Genomic DNA, 27,848 nt, shown 5'->3' on the forward strand with positions numbered 1-27,848 from the left:
TTTATTAATTTTAATTTTTTTTTTTTTTTTTTTAGCAGAGCACAGGCGCCGGTGGATGGGAGACTACTGCTCCCATCCTGGGGTGCCTATGCTCGCTGTTTCCTATGGCAGGAGGCGCCGGCTGACGGTGGTAGTAGTACCCTCAGCCGCCACCTATGACCTGTGGTAAGCTTTTTACCGCGGGTCACTGTCACAGCTATGGCATCATGCTGACACCAGTCAGCATGATGGCAGAGCGCTCTGACCGCAGTAATGCTATTACCCTCAATCAGAGCCTTTGTTTCCTGTGCTATCACGCAAATAACAGTGCGGGAAACCAGGTAAATTCGGGTCCCCCATTCAAATGAATGGGCTCTGTGTTCAGGTTCGGGGTTCGGGTACTGTTCTGGTACCCGAACTTTTAAAAAACTCTTCGGTGGTCGGCTCAATTAGCTGAACCCGAACTGTCACAGGTTCGCCCATCACTACTCCTGAGGGGGCACAACAAGCACCCACATCATGTCGGCCTATCTTCCTGTCCCACTTTCTAGGGGGCCGCGGAACACCACTCGAAGTTTGACCAGTGTGAAAAGTTTTGGTTGGATAATAGATAATGCTTCCAGTCAGTTTGCCACCACCTCGACCACCCTTGCCTTTCACATGGTCCAGTCTCAGTAGCAGTGAGTCTGGACCACATATTCTTCTCCCTGATCCTCCTCCCACCCACCATGCAGAGTGCCCGGAGACAAGTGATCCCACACTTGGACACTCCGAAGAGCTGTTCACATTTCCATTTATAGATTCTGAACTTTCGCTCGGTCCGCTTCAAGCGGTTCAAGAGGAGATCGCATGTAGCAATGCCCAAATATTTGAGCAGCCACGGTCACATGAAGGAAATGGTGGGAAAGTGCAATTACTGTCACAAGAGGTGGATGATAATGATGAGACAATTGCCAGCAAGTCAGTAGGAGGCCCAGGGTGCGTACGTGGAAGACGAGGTGGTGAACGATGAAATCACTGACCCAACCTGGCAAAGTGACATGCATAGTGAGGACAGCAGCACAAAGGGGAAGGGAGGCGTAGTATCACAACAGGCAGGAAGAAGCAGTGGGGTAGCCACAGACACAAGGCGGGCAACTGTTCCCCAAAACACCAATATGAGGGAAGTTGCCAATCCAACTGTTAGGTCTTCCCAAGTCTGGCTCTTTTTTAAAAACTGTCCAGTTAACCCTAAAAAGGCCATTTGCAACAGCTGCCATGCCAGCATCAGCAGGGGCAGCAAAACTACCAGCCTGACCATCACCAGCATGCTCCAGTACTATTGTGGAAGCCGGGATACAGTCGGACTCTGGGACGGAACACATCCTCCTGACGCAAAGAATTGAGAGCCCTGGGTCAATCAGGGTTGCCCGCACATTCTACAGCTCCTGCGCCTCCTCCTCTGCAATGACCATATCAGTCTCAAGCTGGAAGCATTGCAGCACTGCCTCGGCCAAGCGGCAATAGGCTCTGCTAAAGCTTATCTGCTTAGGTGACAAACCACACACCACTGCAGAGTTGTTGAAAGCTGTAACAAAGCAGGCAGATCTGTGGCTCTCACCGTTGAAACTACAGTCAGGCATGGCTCTGAAGCTTGGCAACCTCGCACACGTACCATTCCCTGGTCCATGTGCTCGACTTAATGGTTCAGCGGATTCTTAAAACCTACCCAAATCTGCCTGAGCTGCTTGTGAAAGTATACCACATGTGTGCCCATTTCCAACAGTTAGCTACAGCTTCCACCGCCCTGTCACTACTTCAGTAGCGTTTGCAGTTTCCAGCTCCCCAACTGATGTGTGATGTCACCACGGGTTGTAACTCAACATTGCATATATTGGGAAGGATTTGTGAGCAACAGAGGGCAGTTGTTGAGTACCAGCTTCAACACTCCCAGCGGTATACTGGTCAGCCTCTGCACATAAGAGCTGAAGATTGGGCATAGATGTCTGTGCCACTCTCCAGAACTTTGATGATTCGACCAAGATGCTGAGCAGCGATGACGCCATAATTAGCATCACCATCCCATTTCTCTGTCTACTGAAACGCACACTGCTCACAATTAAAGAGGAGACATTGCAGGCAGAGCAAACTGAGACGGATCAAGGAACTATACAGGGTCATGCTACACAGCCCAGCCTCATCTCAACGCGGATTGGGCGATAATGAGGAGGAAGAACAGGAGGAGGAGAAGGAGGAACAGGAGCTGGTTTTCTGCTTTACAGATGGTACTATCCACACTACATACTGTCTGTTCAGCATGGATGGCCTGACGTAGGGGGAGGGAGAACAAGGAGGAAGACAAGGAGGATGAGGAGGGCATGTACAGTCATCCTTTTGGTGGGGACAGAAAAGTCTTGGCTGTTGGCAGTCTGGCACTAGAGATGAGCGGTGTTCGACTTGAACTGTTCGCCAATCTCAAATTCGAGCTGTTTTGGGCGGTGTTCGAGCCGTTCGACGAACACGAACGATTTGAAAAAAATCCAGCTGTTCGAGGTTATGTTCGATAACTGTTCGTGCACCAAAATCGTAACTGGATTTTTTCACAGTAATGCTGTTAATCAATGTTAATACACAGTTTGAGTGTACAGTGGGTGGGGGGAGGGGCAGGGGATGGATCTCTGCAGAAATAATGAAGATCTCCATTTTTTTTTTCTTTCCCGCATTTACAGTGGGGAGGTGCAGTCTGTCAGCCTATCAGCAGCGCACACACGCAGTGAAGTGCTTTTTTTCACACAAGCTAGGGCATGTGTCATTGGCTGTGTATGTCACATGTCCTTGCCCTATAAGACCCAGCCATTTTCCACGTCGCCACCATTTTCTCACTGCTGCAGCTGAGTGTTAGACGGCACCGCTGCTGCTGTGGGCGCTATACTTTCTAATTGTGTGAATTGTAAGCGAATTTGCTCTTAAATAGACAGATAGGTTGGGAGTAGGGACTAGTTGTAATTGCAGCCCATTTGAGGGATAGGTTACAGCATTTCCTAGGACTTTTTGCCAGGCAGGTCTGTTTTAGTGCTGTGCAAGTGTTTTTCACAGCATTTGGCTAAATCTAGCTAAGCAAATCCTTTTGGGCCTCATGCAGTGTGTGTTAATCAGTGGAGTAGCCTATCTGTGTTGCAAGCTACACCACCTGTGTATGCAATACGAATTTTTTACTGCACCTAGCCAAGTAAAACCTTTTGGGAATAGTAGCAGTGTGTGTTACTCATTGTATTAGGCCATCTATGCCAAGCTCCACCAGCTTTGAAATTAATAATAATTTTTAGCTGCATCTAGCCTGGAAAATAATTTTGGACCTGTAGCAGTGTGTGGTACTCATTCTATTAGGCCATCTATACTAAGCTCCACCAGCTTTGAAATGAATAATAATTTTTAGCTGCATCTAGCCCGGAAAATAATTTTGGGCCTGTAGCAGTGTGTGGTACTCATTTTATTAGGCCTCCTATTTCCTATCTCCATCAGCTTTGAAATCAATAATAATTTTTAGCTGCATCTAGCCCGGATAATAATTTTGGGCATAGTAGCAGTGTGTGGTACTCATTGTATTAGGCCATCTATACCAAGCTCCACCAGCTTTGAAATTAATAATAATTTTTAGCTGCATCTAGCCCGGAAAATAATTTTGGGCATAGTAGCAGTGTGTGGTACTCATTCTATTAGGCCATCTATACTAAGCTCCACCACCTTTTAAATTAATAATAATTTTTAGCTGCATCTAGCCCGGAAAATAATTTTGGGCATAGTAGCAGTGTGTGGTACTCATTGTTTTAGGCAAACTATACCAAGCTACACCAGCTTTGAAATTAATAATAATTTTTAGCTGCATCTAGCCTGGAAAATAATTTTGGGCCTGTAGCAGTGTGTGGTACTCATTCTATTAGGCCATCTATACTAAGCTCCACCAGCTTTGAAATTAATAATAATTTTTAGCTGCATCTAGCCCAGAAAATAATTTTGGACATAGTAGCAGTGTGTGGTACTCATTGTATTAGGCCATCTATACCAAGCTCCACCAGCTTTGAAATTAATAATAATTTTTAGCTGAATCTAGCCCGGAAAATAATTTTGGGCATAGTAGCAGTGTGTGGTGCTCATTGTATTAGGCCATCTATACCAAGCTCCACCAGCTTTGAAATTAATAATAATTTTTAGCTGCATCTAGCCCAGAAAATAATTTTGGGCATAGTAGCAGTGTGTGGTACTCATTGTATTAGGCCATCTATACCAAGCTCCACCAGCTTTGAAATTAATAATAATTTTTAGCTGCATCTAGCCCGGAAAATAATTTTGGGCCTGTAGCAGTGTGTGGTACTCATTCTATTAGGCCATCTATACCAAGCTCCACCACCTGTGTATGTAATAAAATTGTTTTACTGCTTCTAACCCAGCCAATTCTTTTGGGCTAGTACCACAGTTTGGCCACTCAGCTCTGCTCGATTTCCATCCATCGTTTTTTGAGCAAACAACTACAGAGTTGTCAATTAGTTAACCACCAAAATGAGTGGAAAAAGGCCTGCTGCTGGTGGAAAGGGGAATAGGCGTGTTGGGAAGGGATAAAAAGGTTGTGTCCGTGGGGTAGGTGTTAAAGCAACAGTAACATCTGCAGAAGAAAGACCATCTTCCAGCCAAACTAAGATGTCTACTTCTTTTCGTGGACAATGTGATCCGATCCCTTTCTTATGGCCACGCCCATCGCTACAAATTCCAGATGAGGCACAAAAACAGCAGGTGCTTCAACGGATATCAAGTGCTCCTTTAAGTGGGCTCTCCTCCACCTCAACTTCAACATCACAAATACTCCAGTCCTCAGAGGTGTCACCCCAATCGCACTTGCTTCCTCACAGCTCCCAAGTCTCCAGCTGCCCGTCTGAGTATGGGGTAGCACAGATGGTTGAGTCTGCAGAGCTGTTTACTCATACTATAGCCTGGGAATCAGAGGTCTGCTCCAGAGCTTCTGTGAATCCAGACGAGGAAATGATCTGCACTGATGCCCAGAATCTTTATGAGTCGGATCCACGACCAGATGAAGAAGGTTCTGAGCATAATGTAGACCCTCGTTCCCAAACTGTAACTCCTGTTGGTGGAGACAATGATGAAGACGATGATGAGACTCAAATACCTGATTGGAGCGACAACTTGACTTTTCGGTCAGCGCAGGAAGAGGTTGGCGCTGAGGACGACGGGTTTGAGAACACACAGGGTGATGGTGACGAGGTTGGAGATCCCACTTACTGTCAACCCACAGTCAGCCAGTCGATGAGGTCAGCAGAGGAGGATGCTAGTGACGACGAGGTTAGGTTGCGCCTTCCTGGACAGAGACGTAGTACTGGAAGCACGTCAACAACTGCATCCTCAAACACAACTGTGCCTCTGACCACAAGTCGTGGTGGCTCTTCAGGTCGCATGGGCTCTAAGCCTTGCATAGCCTGGGCATTTCTTCAGATTGATAAGGATGACCCAACTCGTGTTATCTGTAACATTTGTCACCAAATGCTAAGTAGAGGCCAAAAAATCCATAGTTTGAGTACTTCATGCATGAACCGTCACATGGATATGAAGCATAAGTTGCAGTGGGAAGGTCACTGTGCTACAATGCGGCCTAGCGGGCCGGGCCAACCACTGTCTGCCACATCTTGTGCATCTGCGGCCTCTTCATCCTCTGTGACTGGGGGGACAGCAGTCACACATGTTTTTAGACGCAGACCTGCCACCTCTTTACCTGCAACAGCCAGTGTGATTGCCAGGTCATCATTTCATTTGGATGTGGAAACACCAGCTGGTGTTGAGCGCTCTCCGACATCGAGAGCACCACCTTTGGATCAAGGCAACCTAACTTTTCCACCTGCATCTTCCTCACAGACTGGCAGTTTGCCGGGGACTCCCTACTCAACCCCGTCTAAGCACAACAGCCAGCCCTCGGTCCCTCAGATGTGGACAAGTAAAAGACCATTTCCTCCTAGCCATAAGAAAGGTAAGAGTTTTAATTTCACCATCTGCAAGCTCTTGGCTACAGAAATGCTGCCTTTAAGCTTGGCGGACACAGAGGATTTTCGAGACCTTATGTCCGTCGCAGTGCCCCAGTACCAGATGCCCAGTCGGCACTACTTCTCAAAGAAAGGTGTGTCTGCGCTCCACCAGCATGTCGCACACAACATCACCGCTTCTTTGAGAAACTCTGTGTGTGACAGGGTGCATTTCACCACAGACACTTGGACGAGTAGGCATGGACAGGGGCGTTACATGTCACTGGCTGGGCACTGGGTAACTATGGTGACAGCAGGACAAGGGGCTGCTGTCCAAATCTTGCCGTCCCCACGAGTTGTGCGTCAGTCCTCTTTATCTCTAAGTTCCTCCACTGCTTCTGCCTCCTCAACCTCCTCTCGGTCCTCCACCTGCACCCAAAGCCTGTCTGGTAATGTCACCCGCTTTCTAACTGCACAGAAGGAATCCTGCACACCTCCTTACTATGCTGGCAGCAGGGCTCAACGTCACCAGGCGGTTTTTACTTTGAAATGTCTGGGAAATGTGAGTCACGCAGCTGAGGAGTTGTGGTCAGCTCTGGAGAACCAGTTTCATGAATGGTTGTCTCCACTGGACCTGCAACAAGGGAAGGCTGTGTGCGACAATGCTGCAAACCTGGGTGCGGCCCTTCGCCGGGGCAATGTCACACACGTGCCTTGTATGGCTCACGTGTTGAACTTGGTTGTCCAGCAATTTTTAGCCCACTATCCCGGACTAGATGGCCTTCTGCAGAGGGCACGGTCGCTGTGTGCTCACTTCCATCGTTCGCATCCCGCAGCTCAGCGACTTACATCTCTACAGAAGTCGTTGGGCCTGCCACTTCACCGGCTGAAATGCGATGTGCCGACACGGTGGAATTCAACTCTGCACATGTTGCAGCGACTGTGGCAGCACCGACAAGCCCTGGTGAAATACGTTGTGACGTATAGCTTGGGCCAACGAGATCCATTGGTGGGGCAAATCACGCTGGAGGAGTGGTCTCAGATCAGGGACCTATGCACCCTTCTGCACAGTTTTGAATTGGCGACGAAGATGTTTAGTGCTGACGATGCCATTATCAGCATGACTATTCCGGTGATTTACATGCTGGAGCACATGTTAAACAGAATTCGGAGTCAGGTGGTGGGACAAGAGGAGGTGGAGGAAGTAGAGGAGGAGGAGTTGTATGCGGAAGTGCTAACATCTGCAAGGTTCAGACGGTCAGCAGCACCAAGGCGGCAGGCATGGGAGGGTGGGGGAGAGGGATTAACCAGGGAGCATGGTAGCAGCCAAACTGTTGAGGAAGGTGCAGGAGGAAGAAGTGGAGGACGAACTGGCGATGGGCATGGAAGACTCATCAGATGAGGGAGACCTTGATCACATTTCTGTTGTGCGAGGTTGGGGGGGAGAGGGCAGAGGAAGGAAGCATGATTCTTACCTCGCCACCAACACAACAGGGACTTGGTGCTCCTGGATGCGCAAGACACATGAGTGCCTTCTTGCTGCACTACCTGCAACATGACCCTCGGATTGTCAGAATTCGAAATAATCCTGACTACTAGGTTGCCACACTCTTAGATCCCCGGTACAAAAGTAAATTTTCAGAAATAATTCCTGCCATAGAAAGGGATTCATGCATGCAGGAGTATCAGCAGAGACTGTTGCAGAATCTTACATGTGCTTTTCCACAAAACACCAGTGGTGCACGTAGTGAATCTCACAGTTCTAACTTGCCAACCGTGGGACTGTCGAGTCTTCAGTACTCAAACCGTAACAGAAACACAGTATCTGGTGGTAACAGCAATTTTGTGCAATCATTTCACCACTTTTTTAGCCCATCCTTTGCAAGGCCACAGGAGACAAGAAGTCTGACACATAGTCAACGCCTAGAGACGATGGTACAGGAGTATCTCCAAGTGAACATCGAAGCCATGACTGTGTCACTGGACCCTTGCTCATTTTGGGCTTCCAATCTGTAAAAATGGCCTGAGCTCGCCACTCACGCCTTGGAGATCTTGTCGTGCCCCGCAGCCAGCGTTCTCTCTGAACGTGTGTTCAGCGCTGCTGGTGGTGTGCTGACAGATAAGCGCACGCGGCTGTCTACTGAGAATGTAGACAGACTCACGTTCATAAAGATGAACAAATCATGGATCCGCAAGGACTTTTCTACCCCTGTGTCATCCTGGGGAGAGTGAAAGCTTGAGGATTTGGTAAAATCACCTCACCAACCGTTTTAAGCAACTCTGGGGCAATTGATGCCACTTAAGTGGTGTCTGTGCCACAAATTTTTGGAAATAATGGAGACTCTTTTTGGAGTCCCCTTGCTGTGTTTTACGTGACGTTGGCATCGTCAATTACAGGTGGGTTGGGTCTTCCCCCACCCCCTTTTAACTGTAAGAAACTACATACACTATGGCTTGGGGTAACACAGATGGTTGAGTCTGAAGAGCTGTTTACTCAGAGGTCTGCTCCAAAGCTTCAGTGTCTGCTAGTCAGCTTAGTAGCCCAGCTGTGAAGCAAGCTGCACCGCCTGTGTATCTAATAATAATTTTTAACTGCATCTAGCCTAGGCAGACTGTGGGGACCCCCAACCAAACCCAGATGCTCAGCCCCCCTACTGCCCCCCTTTCATTGACAATACAATCATGTAACTCTTACAACTGGATGTGTGAGGATTGGTCACAGCTTTATTAACTGTTTATACTCATGACATTAGAAAGGCATTTTATTTCTAAAATAATTCAGCTTGTTGCAGCATGCCCTGTGTCTCCACACCGGCAAGTTGGCCAACAAGTGTAACTCTCCAACATGTCCTTTCTTTTTCCAGGCCACGGAGGATCCTGCGTACTCATATGCAGGACTCTGACCCCCATCCATCACTCTTAATGCTTGTTCCACTCCGTCCTGGAGTCCTGACAGGAATATGTCCAGTCCAATATCCATTAAGTGAACACCGTCGGGCCGTATGAGGCCTGCTTTATCTCCTTCCAGTTGTTGGTGTCGTATCACTACAATGCCTCTGTCTCTTATAAATTTTGCCATCCAAATATTTATTAGCCGTCCTGTCCGTTCAATGGCCGTGATGTCTCGGGCACCTTGCCATACCGCTCTCGGCACAATCTCTGACCATACTATAGTTATTTTTGTGAAAAATTCTCTGAAGCGCTCAGTGTCTAGTTTCATTATTGCCATTAGTTATGTGCTCTTCTGATAACCTATGTCATTTCCCCCGGCCTGTATAACTAAGATGACCGGACCTCTTGCCTCTCTCCCTACCTTGATTACCTCCATTAGTACCTGTGGCCATTGCAGGCCTCTAATATCTCTCCAGTTGAAATATGTGTTATGAAACTCAAATTTCCTCCCGCCTGGGTGGACTTTCACCCTTCTTTCTGCGCAATATATATACGAGTGGCTTATCACCCACACTGTTGGCTTAGCGTCACCTGTAAAAGAAACAAACCACGTTAGGATAACAAGTCCGGTCTCATGTATCTCGCCAAACACGTGGATCGCCATCTCCCTATCCTCTGAACTTCCATTTCTGACAGTCCTGCTCTTGCTGCTTCCGTGGCCGTGCCTATGCGGAATAAGTGTGTCCCATAATCTTTGGGGTGGTTCCCTGCCAATGTTAGGCATTTATTAAATATAGCTTGGAACTGGGATCTTGATAATGGCGTTCCATCAATGTGTGATAGGAAGAAATTACTTTGTGATCTGTTGGTTATATATGTTTTTACTATTGTTACCCGACTCAGCGTACCATTTGTGGGTTGTAGAAGTACCCAAGTGCCCCTGCCCGCTGGAACCGTTTTCGATTTGCGTATGCGTAGACGTATTGCATTATTGGCTATGACTACATCCTGGTGTAATAAGCCTCCACTGGTGGTAATTTTGGATTGAGGGACTAATTTGCATATGCATAGCGCCCCGAAGAAGGCGATCGCAAATGCAGTAGACAGTAGTGTTGCTTCAAATTGTGAGTGTCATGTTAATGGTGTTAGGGATATGATGTGAGAAATCAGTTTTAGTGACACGGGACGGGACGTCTACACTCCTGATTTGGCTGACCTCTTTTCCACCCTTTTATGGATTGTCTGATGATGAGTCCCTTTGTCACTTCTCCCCAATTCAGTAGTTTGAAGTGAAATGCTACTCCGGTTAGCCACCGCTGCGCTGACGCCCCTGATATGCCCCTCATCATTAGCTGGTGGAGAAATTCTATGGTGACTTGTAATCTGGCTTGTTCACATTGGTCAACCCGTCTGCCTGCTACTAGTCATGTCCCCTCTTCCCATGCCTTACCGTATGCTTGCCACATCGACGGGGCAACTGACGCTCTGATTAATGGCATCAACTATTCGCCACTAGATACCATAGGGAGGCTGGGCAACTGTTGCCCCATGGGTGGGCGTTGGGGAGGAGCTCTGTGAAAATCTGCCAATTGAATTGTGATAAAGCATTAGCAGCAGCGTTAGACCCATACATTGTGTTTTAGGCACAGGAATGCTAGCCGGCATAGTAGGCCTAGCACTGGGAGAGACGATGATGCCATATTATTAATGAAGTGCGCTAGGCTGGTGTTTTTTGTTATGAAGCGTATATTTTTGTTAGCCAGGCACGCGCCCCATATTTCTATTGCTACCACTATTGGAAACAGTTCCAGGACTTTTTTTGTCAGCACTTGTTCTGTCCAATACGGAGGCCATAAGCTTGTGCACCATTGGTTATTTAGTATCGCTGCATATCCGCCTGATTCTGCCGCCCCAGTGAATAATCTTAGTTCAATGGTGGACTGTTCTGCTGACATAAATAACGTGTGACCGTTGAATGATTATAAGAAGGTTTTCCACACCTCTAAGTCCGTCCGTAGCAGCCTGCTGATTCTGATTGTATGACTCGGTTTAGATGCCCCTTTTGTTGCGGGCGATAAATGAAGTGAAAAAACCCTTCCGACTGGCATCACCCGGCTCGCAAACACGAGGAGACCTAGTAATACTTGCATCTGCTGTAGTGTTACTTTCCATACTGCGCAGAAAACCTAGATCAGGTGTAATATTTTGGTATTTTTTCCCATGGGAGGCAGAACAACCTTGCTGTGGTGTCGATTTCGATGCCTAAGAACGATATCTTTGTTGTGGGGCCTATGTTTTTGGTTGGGCATAATGGGACTCCAAACCGACAGAAGATATTTGTGAATTCGTTGAGGAAGGGGCAGCGAAAGTGGATGATCAATCGCCACAGCCCGCGGAGGGGCCACCACAGTCAGTGAATCCTTCCTTATTTAGTATAGAGTCTACCAATACTTTGGGCGTAGTAGCCCAGCTGCGAAGCAAGCTGCACCGCCTGTGTATCTAATAAGAATTTTTTACTGCATCTAACCCAGCCAATCATTTGATAGTATTGCTAGTAGCAGAGTCGCATGGGCTCTAAACCTTGCATAGCCTGGGCATTTTTTGAGATGTATAAGGATGACCCAACTCATGTTATCTGTAACATTTGTCACCAAAAGCTAAGTAGAGGCCAAAAAAACAATAGTTTGAGTACTTTATGCTTGAACCGTCACATGGATATGAAGCATAAGTTGCAGTGCTTAGCTCACTGTGCTACAATGCGGCCTAGCGAGCCGGTCCAACTACCATCTGCCCCACCTGTGTCATCCTGGGGAGACTAAAAGCTTTAGGATTTTGGAAAATCACCTCACCAACCATTTTAAGCAACTCTGGGAGAATTGATGCCACTTAAGTGGTGTCTGTGCCACAATTTTTGGAAAAAATGGAGACTCTTTTTGGAGTCCCCTTGCTGTGTTTTACATGACGTTGGCATCGTCAATTCCAGGTGGGTGGGGTCTCTACCCCCCCTTTTAACCGTAAGAAAGTACATACACTATGGCTTGGGGTAACACAGATGGTTGAGTCTGAAGAGCTGTTTACTCATACTATAGCCTGGGAATCAGAGGTCTGCTGCAAAGCTTCAGTGTCTGCTAGTTAGCGGAGTAGCCACTGCCTGTAGATCTAATTACAAATTTTTAACTGCATCTAGCCCAGGCAATACTTTGGGCCTAGTAGCAGTGTCTGCTAGTCAGTGGATTATCCCAGCTGTTAAGCAAGCTACACCACCTGTACTTTGGACACTTAATTTTTTCAAAGGAAATGCTTCGGGCCCCCGGGACACTCATTGAAGAGCATCGGGGGAGGCACCCCAAGGCACAGAGGCTGGGACTGACGGTAGGACGCCTTGCGGTGGACTGCCAAGCTCGATTCTTATAAAAGCTTTTTAACTGCAGCAGCTTTAGTGGACGCTACTGGAGCTGGAATTACCGCGGCTGCTGGCATCAGACTTGCCCTCCAATAGATCCTTGTAAAAGGATTTAAAGTGTACTCATTCAAATTAGAGAGACAATTTAAATTACAGAGCTTAGACCTACCTCCACCGCGGGGGGGCTCGACCCACCAGCGGACAGGCACCAGTATTCGGAGAGGGGGGCTGGCCATCTGGGTCCACTGCAGCTCTGGCACAAACCCGGCGACACGGAGGTCGCACGGGCAGGAACGGACTGGCCGCGTCGGCTTCTCACTTTTTTGGCTTTAGAAGGGCATGACATGCCTATATCTGTGTCTCCCCCTCCTTTTACTCCTCCACCTCTTTCTTTTCGCATGACTATATTTACTTGTCATTTTTCCATGTGTTAGTTGTGTCTTCTGAGCAGTTTGTCAGGTTTTGGACACCTTTGAAGGTGTTTTCTATGTGTTTCTATGTGTTTTTGCTTGCCTGCCATTGGTTTTAACGGTGTTCGACGGTGTTAAACGAACAGTTCGGCGAACAGTTCGGCGAACATACCGGTGTTCGATGAACCGAACCGAACCCGAACACTACGGGGGTGGCTCAACACTATCTGGCACACATTGCTGAGCTTATGTTTTGCTGCCTTTCCCGTGACCCTCACGTTGTATGCATTTTGGGCAACAGTAAATTCCTGTTTGGTCACACTTCTAGACCCGCGCTGCATGGCAAACTTTTTATCTCTCCTTCCCGTGGCGGACAGATCTAATAAAATGTTGCCGCAGTATCAGATGGCCCTTGTTGAAAAATTATTTAAAAAATTCACAACAGACAACGCTGGCGGCAGAGGTCACAGTTCCTTGGGCAATCAAGGAGTACAGGCTTGGGAGACAAGGCAGATGTGGCCGAGGCAGGGGAACACTGTCAAAGGTCTGGGACAGTTTTGTCAGACCCTCCCAGCTCCCAGGCTCTGATGCGCGGGGTACTTTGGAAAGGAGGGAAAACTTTTGGAAGATGCTGAAAGAGTACCTTGGCGACTATACCAGCATCCTTCGTGATTACTCTGTGCCTTACAACTATTGCTTATTCAAGCTGAACACATCACATGAACTGTCTCTCTATGCCTTGGAGGTCCTGGCCTGCCCTGCCACTAGCGTTTTTTTAGAGTGGGTTTTTAGTGCCTCCGGGGGTATTATACTGATAGGCGCATCCGCCTGTCAACTGAAAATGCTGACAGGCTGACTCCTATCAAAATGAACAAGGGCTGGATTGAGCCAGACTTCGACACCACCGGATGATAGCAGTGGAACAAACTCAAATCCAGTGTTTTTTTTGGAGGGAGTCTATTCCCATGCACCTCTTGACACCCAGACATGGGTATACACTTCATGATTTTGACTATTTTATGTGGTTCTCATTATACTAGTTCTCATCCTCCACCACTATATCACCAGTGTGACCATCATGCAACGTCCATATAATTTATTTTTAAGGGTGTTTTAATGCCCTTATGAACTATTTTTAGAGGCCTACACCTAACATGCTATATAATATATATGCATACCCCCCAGGAGTAAATGTTTTTCAGTCCATGCACTTGCCCACCACTATGTCTCTTCAAATTGGTATTGGAGTGCATCCTAATTTTTGGGAGCCCTTGAACTTGTTGCATACGTAATAACAGTATAGAAGACCCAATCCTAAATAATGGGAAGGCCAATTCAAATTGATTCTATATTCTATAATATTAACTCTTATCTGAAATTTGTGTAGAGGTGAGCTATTGCACTATGGATAGCGTATTACACGCATCCAGACAGGAATTATTGCCTTATACTCTTGCTGCAAAAAAAAAAAATCTATTCCCTATTGATACCGCTGTTATCCGTTTTTAGAATATGGACAGTTGTTAGGTATCATCATTATCAGATGGAAATGAGTACTCATATTCTGGTCACATACATGTCTTCCACAGTGCATAACTTGATTGATTTTTTCAATACACTTGTTGACTTATTCATAATTTTTAACGGTGATCTGTAAGTAGAAATTCATGAAAGTATGCATGGTTGCGGAGATTCGTGTATGGGTGACCTATAGCAGTTGGGATAGCGATTACAGGCATCTAGTCAGGGATTATTGTATTATACTCGGTGCTGAAAAAAAAATTCCATTCCCTACTGATAACGCTGTTAGCTGCTTTTAGAATAGAGACAGGTGCTAGATGGTACCATCAGCTGGAAAGGAGTGTTCATTCTGGTCACATACATCCCTAGAACAATCCATAACTTGATTGGTTTTTTCCATGCGCTCGTTGACCGATTCAGAATTTTTACGGTGATCTGTAAGTAGAAATTGCAGTTTGGTGGTGCAACATACCAAAAAAACCTCTTCGGGGCCGGTTAAATTCTATTTTTTATTGTACTATATTACCTTTCTTATCTGAGATTCGTGTACGGGTGAATAATAGCAGTTGGGATAGCGTCTTATGGGCATCTAGTCAGTGATTATTGTATTATACTCCGTGCTGAAAAAAAAAATTCTATTCCCTATTGAGAATGTTGCTAACTGCTTTAAGAATAGGGAAAAATGCTAGATGGTACCATCAGCTGGAAATAAGTGTTCATATTCTGGTCACATACATAGGATGCAAACCCAGCTTTATGACACTGGGTACTACACTGTGACCCAAAATCTTTGGGAATCTTCAAATTTCATGATGCCTTGTACACAGTCAAGTCACCCTGTGCCAGAGGCAGCAAAACAACCCCTAAATATCTTTGAACCTCCACCATATTTGACTAAGTACTGTGTTCTTTTATTTGTAGGCCTCATTTCATTTACAGTAAACAGTCGAATGATGTGCGTTACCAAAAAGTTCAATCTTAGTCTCATCTGTCCCCAAGACGCCTGCTGGCACTCTATAAATTGTGGGGGTCACCTGCTAGACATTCATAAATTGTGAGGGCCGCCTGCTGAACATTCAAATTTCAAACTTTACAAAATATATACGAAAAAGAAAATTTGACCACCTGAGATGGATAAGTTATATTGCAGTAGCAATATATGCCTATGCAAAGCATAGCCGGCTGATGTCCCTTTAACAATAGTGAGGGCCAGCTGCTGGCCCTTTAATAATAGTAAGGGCTGCCTGATGGCCCTGTAAAAATATACTTTGTGACTTTCACAGTCCCTCTTTCATAAATGAAACAGGATGTGTCTGATCATGTCTCACACACCACATGGCCAAATAAGGTAGTAAAATGTCAAAATGAAATGGGGCGGCACTGTGGCTCAATGGCTAGCACTGCAGCCTTGCAGTACTGGGGTCCTGGACTCACATCCCACCAAGGACAACATCTGCAAGGAGTTTGTATGCTCTCCCCATCTTTGCGTGGGTTTCCTCCGGCTTCCTCCCTCACTCCAAAGACATAAATATAGGAAATGCAGATTATGAGCCCCAATGGGGACAGTGCCCATAAAGTCTGTAAATTGTCTAAATTGTAAAGCGCTGTAGAATATGTTGGCGCTATATAAATAAAAAGTATTATTATTATTATTATTTACGGGTGAATGTATTTTTCACCGCTGAAAGCAATGCAAAAGTGCAAAAATGCATCAAAAACACTACGTGTGAACACAGTCCAAAGTGTGGAGGAGCATTTTTCTTTTTGGATATTTATATTGCCTTATATACAAGTCATTACCCTGGAAAGAATGTTTGTTAACATTTTTTCCAGGAAAATCTATTTTAGCTTAGTTTTTGTATGTTTTATTTTCAGTCAGTAAAAGTAGCTTAATACGCTGACATTGTTCACAGCAGTGACCTGGGATTCAGAGATGCTTCCAGGGTTCTTCCCCATGCTGTTCCCTTGTCATTTCAGCACTGTTTACATAGACTTCACCAATTTTTAGGCCCCATCCAGACCTCCATGGGAGGCCGCCAGAAAAATGCTTCGGTTTACAATTGACTTACATTGGACTCGTTACTCAGGTTGAGCATCCGAGCATCACGATTTACTAGACCCAAGTAAGTCATCTTTTTCGCGGTTTTGGAGAATTTACATGGAAACCCTGACTTAAGCGCTCAGTGGAGAGCGCAGGATAAATGTGAGCCAAGCCTTATTCAGATTTTTGCCAGGTAGAATGAACATATACAATAGATAGCAGTACAACAATTGTTCTTACTTTTATTTTTGCGTGGTTCACCATGCGGTATAAGTGATGAGGCGGATTCATTCTTCAGGTTGGTATGATTACAGCAATACCAGATTTCTATGATTTTTTTAGGTTTTGCTGCTATCATACAGAAATTTTTTTATTTTTATTCATAAAAGGTAGATTTTTTTCATCTCCATATTCTGAGAGTTGTAACTTTTTTATTTTTTGGCAAACAGAACTGTATAAGAGCTTATTTTTTGTGGGACAAGTTACGAGTTTTTTGGTACCATTTTGGGGCACATAATATTTTTTGATAACTTTTTATTCAGATTTTTCATACACAGTATGAACAAAAACAGCAATTCAGTTATTGTTTTTATTTATTTTTTGCATTGTTCACCGTGTTTTTAAAAGTGATAAGACCAAATTGTTCATTGGGTTTGGTATGATTACAGTGATACCAGTTTAAAAAAGTGCCAGACTGGGGAACACCTAACCTCTTGGCTTGGGAACTCGGAGTGTGTGGGTGATCTGGGGAAGAGTTGCCCACCTTCTCCCTCTTGCCAACCCACTGCCTTTTCCTACCTGTTGCAGTGATGCGGATCCCTACCCTCTGCGCTGCTGTCATCACTCTCCATGGCACCTTCCCAGTTTGGGTCAGTGACTTTATCATCCACCACCTTATCTTCTACTTCCACACTCTGGCCCTCCTAACTTGTTGACTTAACAACATCACTTGTTGGCAACTGTGTCTCATCACCTCTTGAGACACTAATTGCCATTCCATACCTTTGTCTTCTTCTGAAGGTGACTATTCAAATATTTGGGCATCACTACACACCATCTCCTCAGGTGCCTCTTGAAACTTGCAGGGCAAGGGGCCAAATTCAATAACTGGAAATGTAAAGAGCTACTTGGAGTGTCCGAGTGTGGGATATCTTGTCTCTTGGGATTCGACATGGTGGATGGAAGGAGGATCAGAGTGAGGATTATGGGGTTCAGACTCTTGGCTAGTGAGACTTGACCATGTGGAAGACAGGGTGGTGCTGGAAACATACTGGAAGCATTATCTGCCATCCAACTGATCACCTGTTCGCACTGTTCTGGCTTCAAAAGTGGTGTTCTGTGCCCCCCCATGCAAAATGGGACAGGAAGCTGGATCTCATGGATGAGCATGTTTGTTGTGCACCTGCAGCAGGCACACTTTAACCTGGCCCACGGCCTCAGCCTCTGCCTGCACTATTAGCAGCACATCCACTTCCCAGTCACTTACTGCATGCCTTTTAATGGTGCAGTATTGGTTTACATGTACTCCAATAGAAATATTAAACCCTGCTGCTAGAACTGTAATCCAAAACTATTCCTCCACTGGATGCAGGTAACAGCGGTTTTACTAAAGAAAGGACAGTATGTAGCCCTGAAAAGGACTGCTCTTTCAATGGTGCAGCATAGATATACCAGTACTGTAATAGCAATATTAAATCCCGCCTATATGCCTGCTCTAAAATAAGCTCTCCCTCCTATAATAACTGTCCCTGAACAGTTTCCCAAGGAAAATGCCGAGCATCACATCACCAGGTCTTATTTAAGACCCGATGATGCAATGTGGCCGGCCAATCACAGTTATGCCAGTATCCAACATAGCTACGACATTACCATGTATGACGGGCAATCCCTGCATGTTTATTGCCTAACAAGTGCGAAACATGTGGGTCGGAGACTCGAGTTGCATTTTAAACATTTCAAAAGCAGAATTATACATATATACAATAAATAACAAAAATTAATACCTGTGTTCAGAAGCAATATCAAAACATACTTTGGCTTTTTAAAAGGATACAATTTCCACAAACAAATAGGATGATAAAGTAAATGCAGATGAACATTCCTGGGAAAGATGGGCCACCATATGCCATAATTCCATTATACATCACAGAATTCCAGTCCTCTCCAGTTAAAATCTGTAACAACCAAAGTAACCAAAGAATTACATTTATTGTACCTTCCAATAAAAAGAACTGCTAATAGGACACTTTAGACATGCATATTGCAACATGTGTTTTTGAAAAGTACCATGATCTGAGTAATCTTTTTCTCATACATCTTTTTAACATGTAATTCTTTTCTGTACGTTTTGGTTTATCATCTTGCAGTAAGTACTTTGTTGTACAAATAGAAAACAGAATATTCCCTTCTGGAACCACTGAAATACGAGATTATGTATTGATGAAAGAAAAAGGTCTATAGATTTTGGTGTCAACTTGAAAATGGTAACAGCCTCTACATGTGCTGTCTCTATCTGCAGCACAGTGATATTTATGGCAACTGCTTGAACTTTTAAACAGATCAGGCCACTGTCAGTGCGAATTGCCCGATCGTGGCGGGAGCCATTATATAGCATGGGCGCTAATGAGGAGCCCATTATACAGCATGGGAGCTAATGCGAGGGCCATTATTACAGTGTGGGAGCTATTGCAGGGGTCATTATACAATGTGGGAGCTAACACTCTTGTCATTACACAGTGTGGGAGCTAATGCGAGGGCCATTATACAGCATGGAAGCTAATACGGGGGCCATTGTAGAGCATGTGAGCTAATGCAAGGGCCATTGTAGAGTGTGACTGCAAATGTGAGGGCTATAATACAGCATGGTAGCTAATGCAGGAGCCATTATGCAGTGTTAGAACTAATGCGAGGGCCACTACACAGCTTGAAGGCTACTGTTGGGCCATCATTCAGTGTAGGGGCCTACGTACAGTGTGGGGGCCATTATACAGTGTGGAGACTACTATGGGGACCATTAAAGAGTTTGATACTAGTGTGAGGGCACATAGGAGACATTTTACTATGTAAGGGGCACAGTGGTGGCATTATTACGTGGGGCACTATGAGGAGCACAGTTGTTGCCCTCTCACCAAGCTGTTTGCCTATTGTCCTGTAGCCCATCCCAGCCTTGTGTAGGTCAACAATTTTTTCCCTGGTGTCCTTAGACAGCTCTTTGGTCTTGGCCATGGTGGAGAGTTTGGAGTGTGATTGATTGATTGACACCACAGATGTCTTTTATATAGGTAACGAGTTCAAACAGGTGCAATTAATACAGGTAATATGTGCAGAGTAGTGAAGAGCGAGCATGCTCGCCACTGTTCTGTAGTCGCCCAAGCGCTTGTTTGGCGCTTTTTAGGCAGCCAATTAACATGCAGACATTGCCTGACAGTCACTTTAATGCCACAGCCATGTTGTGTTGTGACATTGCAGTGATTGGCTGGCGGCATAGCGTCATCGGTTCTATATAAGACTAAGAACCCTATGCTCATCACAGTCTACCCATCAGACAAGCAGAGTAGGGAGAGGTGCTGCTGAGTGAGGGTGAGAATTAGCGTTTACTCAAGTGACGTATTCCATACTATTAGAAATCTAAACTTACAGTCCTTCTAATGACAAATTCTGATGCATATTAATCCTGGTGATAGCAGTAGTTAGGCAGGTAGTTTGTGAAGAGCGTATACAACAGAATAAGGTCCATTGCACATTCTTTCTGCTGCTGTTACTCATATCCGTAGCGCTAGATATAAGGGCTAATAATCTTTTTGCTCCTAATCCTGATTATTTTGTTGAAAAGAAATATAATACACTATTTTTACTGCTCCATTTGCTTGTTAGCAGAATACAGCCAGATTTCATTTTATTCGCATTGCTGTATTGTGGATGCAGAGAATCTTGTCCATAATCAGACGTGATCCTATATTACTGCAGTAATAATCCTGGTTAGTGATGAGCAAGTGTGCTCGCTACTGCTTGGTACTCTGTTCGAGATGCTCGGCGAGTACTTCCGGGATGCTCATATGGGAGCTCGAGTCCCCACCCCACATGCTTAGCATTGCTTTAACAGCTAATAAACATGCGGGGAAATGCCACAGTCATGTTGGTTGTGGCATTACATTACAGTGATTGACTGGCCGCATAGCGTCATCGCGTCTATATCAGACCCGGTGACCCTATGCTCGTAAAAGTCTACACTTCAGACAGGCAGAGTAGGAAAGGGTGCTGCTGAGCTAGGGAGAGACTTGGTAGTTTATTTAGTTAGGTAATAGGTATTCCAGAGCAATATATATCTCAACTAACAGTCCTTCTAAGGACTAATGCAGATGCATATTATTAATCCTGGTGATAGCAGGAGTTAGGCCGGCATAGTTTTTGGAGAGTGTATAGAGCAGAATAGGGTCCATTGCACTGTCTGCTGCTGTTTCAGATATCCATAGCCCTAGATATCAGGGCTAATATCCTTTTTGCTCTTAATCCTGATTATTTGCTTGAAAAGCCATATAATACACCATTTTTATTGCTCCATTTGCTTGTTAGCAGCATACAGCCAGATTTGTTTGTTTTTAATAGCATTGCTGTGTTGTGGAAACAGAGAAACTTATCCATCTAAGGTGATCCGATATTATTGCGGTAATAATCTTGACAATTTTTGGAGCGTGCCAAATCTTATACTCTATTTAAAGTCTGCCAGTTGTGTGTTGTCCAAACCTATTCACACTTGGTCGTTGTCCAATAAAATACTACAAGGCCACTGCATAAAACCGTGGTCGTCAGATGTGATCCAATATTACTGTGGTAATTATTGTGACATTTTTGGGTGGCCAAACATTATACGCCGTTTAAAGTCTGCCAGTTGTGTGCTGTTCACTTCAAACCTATTCACACTTGGTCACTGTCCAATACCAAACTATAAGGCCACTGCCTAAAACCATAAAATTTCGGAGAGATGAGACCAAGATAGAGCTTTTTGGTAAAGGACATCATTCAATTGTTTACTGTAAATGGAATAAGGCCGACAAATGAAAGAACACAGTACTTACAGTCAAAAATGGTAGAGGTTCAAAGATATTTAAGGGTTGTTTTGCCGCCTCTGGCACAGGGTGCCTTGACTGTGTGCAAGGCATCATGAAATGTGAAGATTCCCAAAGATTTTGGGTCGCAATGTAGTGCCCAGTGTCATAAAGCTGGGTTTGCATCCTAGGTTATGGGTCTTCCAGCAGGACAATGACCCCAAACATGCTTCAAGAAGCACCCAGAAATGTATGGAAATAAAGCATTGGAGAGTTCTGTAGTGGTAATTCCAGCTCCAGTAGCTTCAAGTCTCCCACCACTAAATCTTACATTCAGAAGCTGCAGAGAAACTGCGAATGGACACATTAAATCAACTTAACTTTCATTAATTTCTGTCAAATTTGAAAAATGTCTGCCAACTTTGATTAATTTGTCAACTATGATAAATTTCTGTCAACCTTGATTAATTTCTGAGTACAGATCATTGTAAAAATTATGAATCGGTCAATGAATGAATGGAAAAAAAACAATCACGTTATAGACTGTGGAAGAAAGGTATGCGACAAGAATGAACACTCATCTCCAGCTGATGATACACCTAGCACCTGTCCCTATTGTAAATGCTGCTAACAGCAGTATCAATAGGGAATAGAATAGATTTTTTTTTCTTTTTTGCAACATGGAGTATAAGGCAATAATTCCTGACTAGATGCCTGTAATACGCTATCTCTACTGCTATAGCGCCTACGTAAACGAATTTCAGATAAGAGTTAATATTGTAGAATATAGAATCGATTTGAATTTGCCTTCCCATTATTAAGGAGTGGGTTTCCTATACGGTTATTGCGTATATGTTATAATACCCTCAGCGGCACTAAAAACCATCTCTGACAAAAACGCTAGTGGCCAGGACCTTCAAGGTGTAGAGAGACAGTTCATGCACGTGTGCAGCTTGGATATCCAATAGTTGTAAAACACAGAGGAATCAAGGTGAATGCTGGTACGGTCGCCAAGGTACTCTTTCCCCATCTTCCAAAACATTTTCCTCCTTGTCAGAGTAACCCACGCATCAGGGCCTGGCCACTGGGAGAGTCTGAGAAAACTTTCCCAGACCTTTGACAGCGTTCCCCTGCCTCTTCTGCATCAGGTTTGTTTCTCCCTCGCCTGTACTCTTTGGTTGTTCAAGAAACTGTGACCTCTGCCGCCAGAGTTGTCTTATTGGAATTTTCATACTAATTCTCCAACAAGGGCCATACTGCAACATATAACATAAAAGTGGGTTTTCTATACTGTTATTGCGTATGCAGCAAGTTCAAGAGCTGGCAAAAATTAGGACGCACTCCAATGCCAATTGAAAGAGACCAAGTGGAGGGCCTCAGTTAAAAATGTATTTTCCATTATTAAGGAGTGGGTATTCTAGACTAGTAATGCCCATGCCCTAAGTGCATGGGCTGAAACACATTTACTCCTGGGGGTCTACATATATATTATGTATAAAGTTAGAGTTAGGCCTCTAAAAATAGTTCCTACCGGCATCATAAACACCCTTAAAAAAATTATGTGGACATTGCATGATGGTCACCCTGGTGATATGCTGGTGGAGTATAAGGACAAAGAGAAGGAGGAGGGCGACAAAATTGAAGAAATTCTGAAGCGTGTACCTATGTCTGAGTGTGAAGGTGTGCATGGGAATAGACACCCTAAAAAAAACAATGGATTTCACTATATGTTCCGCTGCTATCATCCGGTGATGTTGAGAAGTCTGGCCCCATCCAGCCCTTGTTCATTTTAATAGGAGTCAGCCTGCCAGCATTTTCAGTTGACAGGCAGATGCACCTATCAGTTATAATGCCGGTGGCAATAAAAACCCGCTGTGACAAAACATTACCGGCAGGGCAGACCAGGCCTTCCAAGGCGTAGAGAGACAGCTCATGTGATGTGTTCAGCTTGTATACCCAATAGTTGTAAGGCACAGAAGAATCACGAAGGATGCTGGTATGGTCGCCAAGGTGCTCCTTCAGCATCTTCCAAAACTTTTCCCTCCTTGTCAGAGTACCCCGCGCATCAGGACTTGGGTGCTGGGAAGGTCTGAGAAAACTGTCCTTGACCTTTGAGAGTGTCCCCTGCCTCTGCATCTGGTTTGTGTCTCCCTCGCCTGTTCTCCTTGGCTGTCCAAGTAACTGTGACCTCTGGAGCCAGCATTGTCAGTGGTGAATTTTTTTAAAAAATTCTTCAACAAGGGCCTTCTAGTACTGCAACATTTTATTAGACCTCTCCACCACGGGAAGGAGAGATAGAAAGTTCTCCTTGTAGCATGGGTCTAGAAGTCTGACTAAACAGTAATTAGTGTGGGCCAAAATGCGTACAATGCGAGGATCACGGGAGAGGCAGCGGAACATAATCTTAGCCATGCGTGCTAGACTGCCAAGAGCCAAGGCTTCCCTGTTCTGTTCAAGAGGATGACTGTCTATGCTCTCCTCCTCCTGGTCCTCCTTCTCATTCTCCCTCTCCTCAGGCCATCCACACTGAACAGACGGGATTAATGTTGTGTGGGTAGTACCGTCTGTATCAAAGGAAACCAGTTTCTGTTACTTCTCCTCCTCCTCATTAACACCCAATCAGCGTTGAGATGAGATGAGGCTGGGCTGTGTAGCATCACCCTGTATAGTTCTTTGCTCCATTTCATAGTGACTCCTCTTTAACCCCTTTACAGCCTGGTACTTAATAGTACACACCAGGCTGTCACCCCCTGTTCAACACGGGCTCCGACGCTGAGCCCACACTGAACCAGGCACATGTCAGCTGATTGTTACAGCTGACATGTGCCTGCAACAGCCGCGGGTGTAATCGCGATCCACCCGCGGCTGTTAACATGTTAAATGCCGCTGTCAATCTCTGACAGCGGTATTTAACATCGCCGCGGCTGAAGCGCGTCAATTACCACGCCCATCGGTGACCCCGCCCATGTGATTGCAGGTCACCGATGCGTGGGCATGACAACTCTGGGTCTCCAGCAGACCCCAGTGGTTGTCATGAAAAGATTGCTTTGAGCGCCACCTAGTGGTCGGCGCTCATAGCACAGGAGCATTAAATGCTACATAGAGGTGATCTGTTCATCATCTCTATGTAGCAGAGGCTACAGGTAATTGCTGCTTCTAGTCTCCTATGGAGACTATTGAAGCAAGCAAAAAGTGTAAAAAAATGTTTTAAAAATATTAAAACATTTTAAAAAATATAAAAGTTTAAATCACCCCCCTTTCGCCCCATTCAAAATAAAATAAAAATAAAAAACCCGCATACACATATTTGGTATCGCCGCGTTCAGAATGGCCCGATCAATATAAAAAAAGAATTAATCTGATCGGTAAATGGCGTAACGAGAAAAAAATTCTGAACGCCAGAATTCCGTTTTTTGATCGCCGCAACATTGCAATAAAATGCAATAACGGGCGATCAAAACATCGGATCTACCCCAAAATGTTATCAATAAAAACGTCAGCCCGGCGCGCAAAAAATAAGCCCTCACCCAGCCCCAGATCACGAAAAATGGAGATGCTATGGGTCTTGGAAAGTGGCGCTATTTTTTTTTTAGCAAACTGTGGAATTTTTTTTCACCACTTAAATAAAAAAGAACCTATACATCTTTGGTGTCTGCGAACTTATAATGACCTGGAGAATAATAATGGCAGGTCAGTTTTAACATTCAGTGAACGTGGTAAAAAAAAATAAAAAAAAACATCTGTGGTATTGCCCTTTTTTTGCAATTTCACCGCACTTGGAATTTTTTTCCTGTTTTCCCGTACATGATATTCTAAAACCAGTAATGTTGTTCAAAAGTAAAACTCATCCTGCAAAACATAAGCCCTCACATGGCCATATTGACCAAAAAATAAAAACGCTATGGCTCTTGGAACAAGGGGAGCAAAAAACGAAAATGCAAAACCGGAAAATCCCAGGGTTGCGAAGGGGCTAATTGTGAGAAGCAAACGTTTCAGTAGACAGAGAAGCGGGATGGTGACGCTAATTATTGTATCATCGCTGTTCACCATCTTGGTGGAGTCTTCAAAGTTTTGGAGGATGGCACAGATGTCAGACATCCATGCCCAATCAGCTCTTATGTGTGGAGGCTGACCTGAATATTGACGGACGTGTTGAAGCTGCCCTCTGCTGATCACAAATCCTTCCCAACATATGCAACGTTGAATTCCAATGTGTGGTGACATCGCACACTAGTCTGTGAGCTGGAAGTTGCAAATGCTGCTAAAGCATGGTGAGGGCGATGGAAGCTGTAGCTGACTTTCTGGAATGGGGACACAAGTGGTGTACTTTCACAAGCAGCTCAGGCAGATCCGGGTAGTTTTTGAGAAACCGCTGAACCACTAGGTTGAGCACGTAGGCCGATGCGCGTTTCGCTTCTGGCTTTGATGAGGATGTCAAAGCCAGAGGCGAAACGCGCGTCGGATCCGGTCAGCACTCAGGGGTGAGCTATACCTATTACTATACATCTCCATTTCATTTCTGTATATACCATTATCATCTGCGGCACTTATTTTTACCTGTGCAATCCATGACACGTCTGCAGGCAATCATAAACACTAAATTCATGACAGATACAGCTTTTGTGTTACTTATGGAGTAGAGTTGAGAGAGGGGTCTATGCACTAAGCACTTTATATATATACTCTCTTGTTATCTACTTTCCGTAATACCCAAGATTCACTACAACTGATGTGCTAGATGGTTGTGTATTTTTTCTAACAATATTTTGTCAGAAGTCAAGAAACGTACATGGTATTTTTGGGATGTTTTACTGACTATTATTATTTTTTGCCTGTATCCCCTAGTCTGACCTTTTCTGCTATGTGATTCTTTTCCCTTTCGAGACATTTTATGTGATTTTTATCGATTCTTACAATAAATGCTACGTTTTATGTTACCATAGTTCGTATGTCATAATTATAGGAGTATTACTAGTATGGTGGGCATATGAACACTAATATTGTGTTTGTACTAATAGTGTTGTCAGGTTCTGGACATTGTCACACACGACTATGCCTGGCTGTAGGTTCAGCAGTGAGAGCCACTGATCTGCCTGCTCTGTTACAGCTTTCAACAACTCTGTAGCGGTGTGCGGTTTGTCACTTAAGCATACAGTCTTGCTCATTGTTATTGGCACTCATGAAGTTCAAGCACATAATGTGGAATATCTCCTGAAAAAAATTTATCAAGTGAAACAGTTTTTTTCTATAGAGCACTAGAGTTAAATACAGAAGAGCAAATGATAAACAATGATTTAAAACAAAAAACAATGGAAGGGAAAAATAGAAAAACATAAAGCTTACTGGCATTGGCACCCTTTACGTTAATTTAGTATGGAAACACACTTTGACCTGAGGTAAATCACAAAACAGATTCACTTGTGATTAATTGTGGGTGCTCATGTGACATGAATTAGCCAATGAACAATGACTTCCTTGTTTTAAAAAAGCCACATGTTATGTCCTGTTCCTTTGTCACAGTGGTGAAGACATAGGAGCTGGCTCAGGACATCAGAACTGCTATTAGCAAACACAAGACTTCCAGAGGGTATAAGGCCATCTCCAAAGACGTTGGTATCCCAGTTTCAACAGTGCGCAATGTTATTATGAAGTTTGCCAAGCATGGAACCATCAAGAACGTCCCTGGACTTGAGAGAAAGAGGAAAATTGACAAGAAATGTCTTCGAAGGTTGGTGTGAATGGTGGAAAAAACACCACATCAAACATCCAAACACCTGAAGGCCAACCTGGAACAGTCTGGGGTCATGATTTCAACAAGTACCATATACTGCACACTAAACCAAGCAGAGCTTTATGGGCGAAGGCCAAGGAATAAACTATTGTTGAAGAAAAGACATAAAAAGGAACGATTAATCTTTGCCAAAGAGTACCTTGACAAACCTACTATCCTGGGAAAATGTTCTGTGGATAGATGGAACAAAAATAGAGCTTTTTGCAAAGCAAAGAAAGAGTTTGTTTATGACTCGCCCCCTGGGCCGCGTTTGCGCACGCGTGTGGGTTACCCGGAACCAGGTCTCTGGGGGGGGGGTTGTAGTCTCCGTGGCGGCGACCCGGTCCCGTGGCTCAGGGTGGTCAAACCAGTGGCAGTCTTTATAGGGTTTTAAGTTAATTGTCCGACTACGCCACCCGTGGATTGCGGTCAGTGTGGACCGCCGCTGCAAGGTAGACCGCTGGGGCTGATGGTGTATGCAGCCGAGGTAGTGTGACTCGCCACGGGAAGAGTGAAGCCCCAGGGCAGTAAGAGTGGATGGTGGGGGTGATGGTGCACGGGCGTCCCAGCACTAGTAGTGCTGGTGCGGCGATGAAGCACAGATACGTGGGGTTGCAGTTTAAGTTCTTTACTCACAGTTCTTTATATTCCAAGTCACTCCGCCGACAATGACTGCCCAAGCCGTGCTGCGTCCACCAGGTGCGGGGGCTCGGTCAACCCCCAGGCAATTCCAGAGTGTGGCACAGGTCTCCCTTCTATTCCTTTCTCTGGCCGTACCCCACCAG

General features: G+C 44.9%; 1 protein-coding gene across 1 annotated transcript in view; it reads right to left on the reverse strand.

Annotated features, from left to right (window-relative positions):
* The window catches only part of CACNA1S (calcium voltage-gated channel subunit alpha1 S), a 1,485,309-nt gene that overhangs the window by 925,513 nt on the left and 531,948 nt on the right, over nucleotides 1-27,848 (reverse strand). The window contains exon 14 of the mRNA XM_073685020.1: nucleotides 18,302-18,422. Within this exon, the coding sequence (XP_073541121.1) occupies nucleotides 18,302-18,422 (121 nt within the window). The remainder of the gene's footprint in view (nucleotides 1-18,301; nucleotides 18,423-27,848) is intronic.

The sequence above is a fragment of the Phyllobates terribilis genome, unplaced genomic scaffold (assembly GCF_046119375.1).
Source record: "Phyllobates terribilis strain yellow unplaced genomic scaffold, ASM4611937v1 Scaffold_1__5_contigs__length_1240528914, whole genome shotgun sequence".
Lineage (NCBI taxonomy): Eukaryota > Metazoa > Chordata > Amphibia > Anura > Dendrobatidae > Phyllobates > Phyllobates terribilis.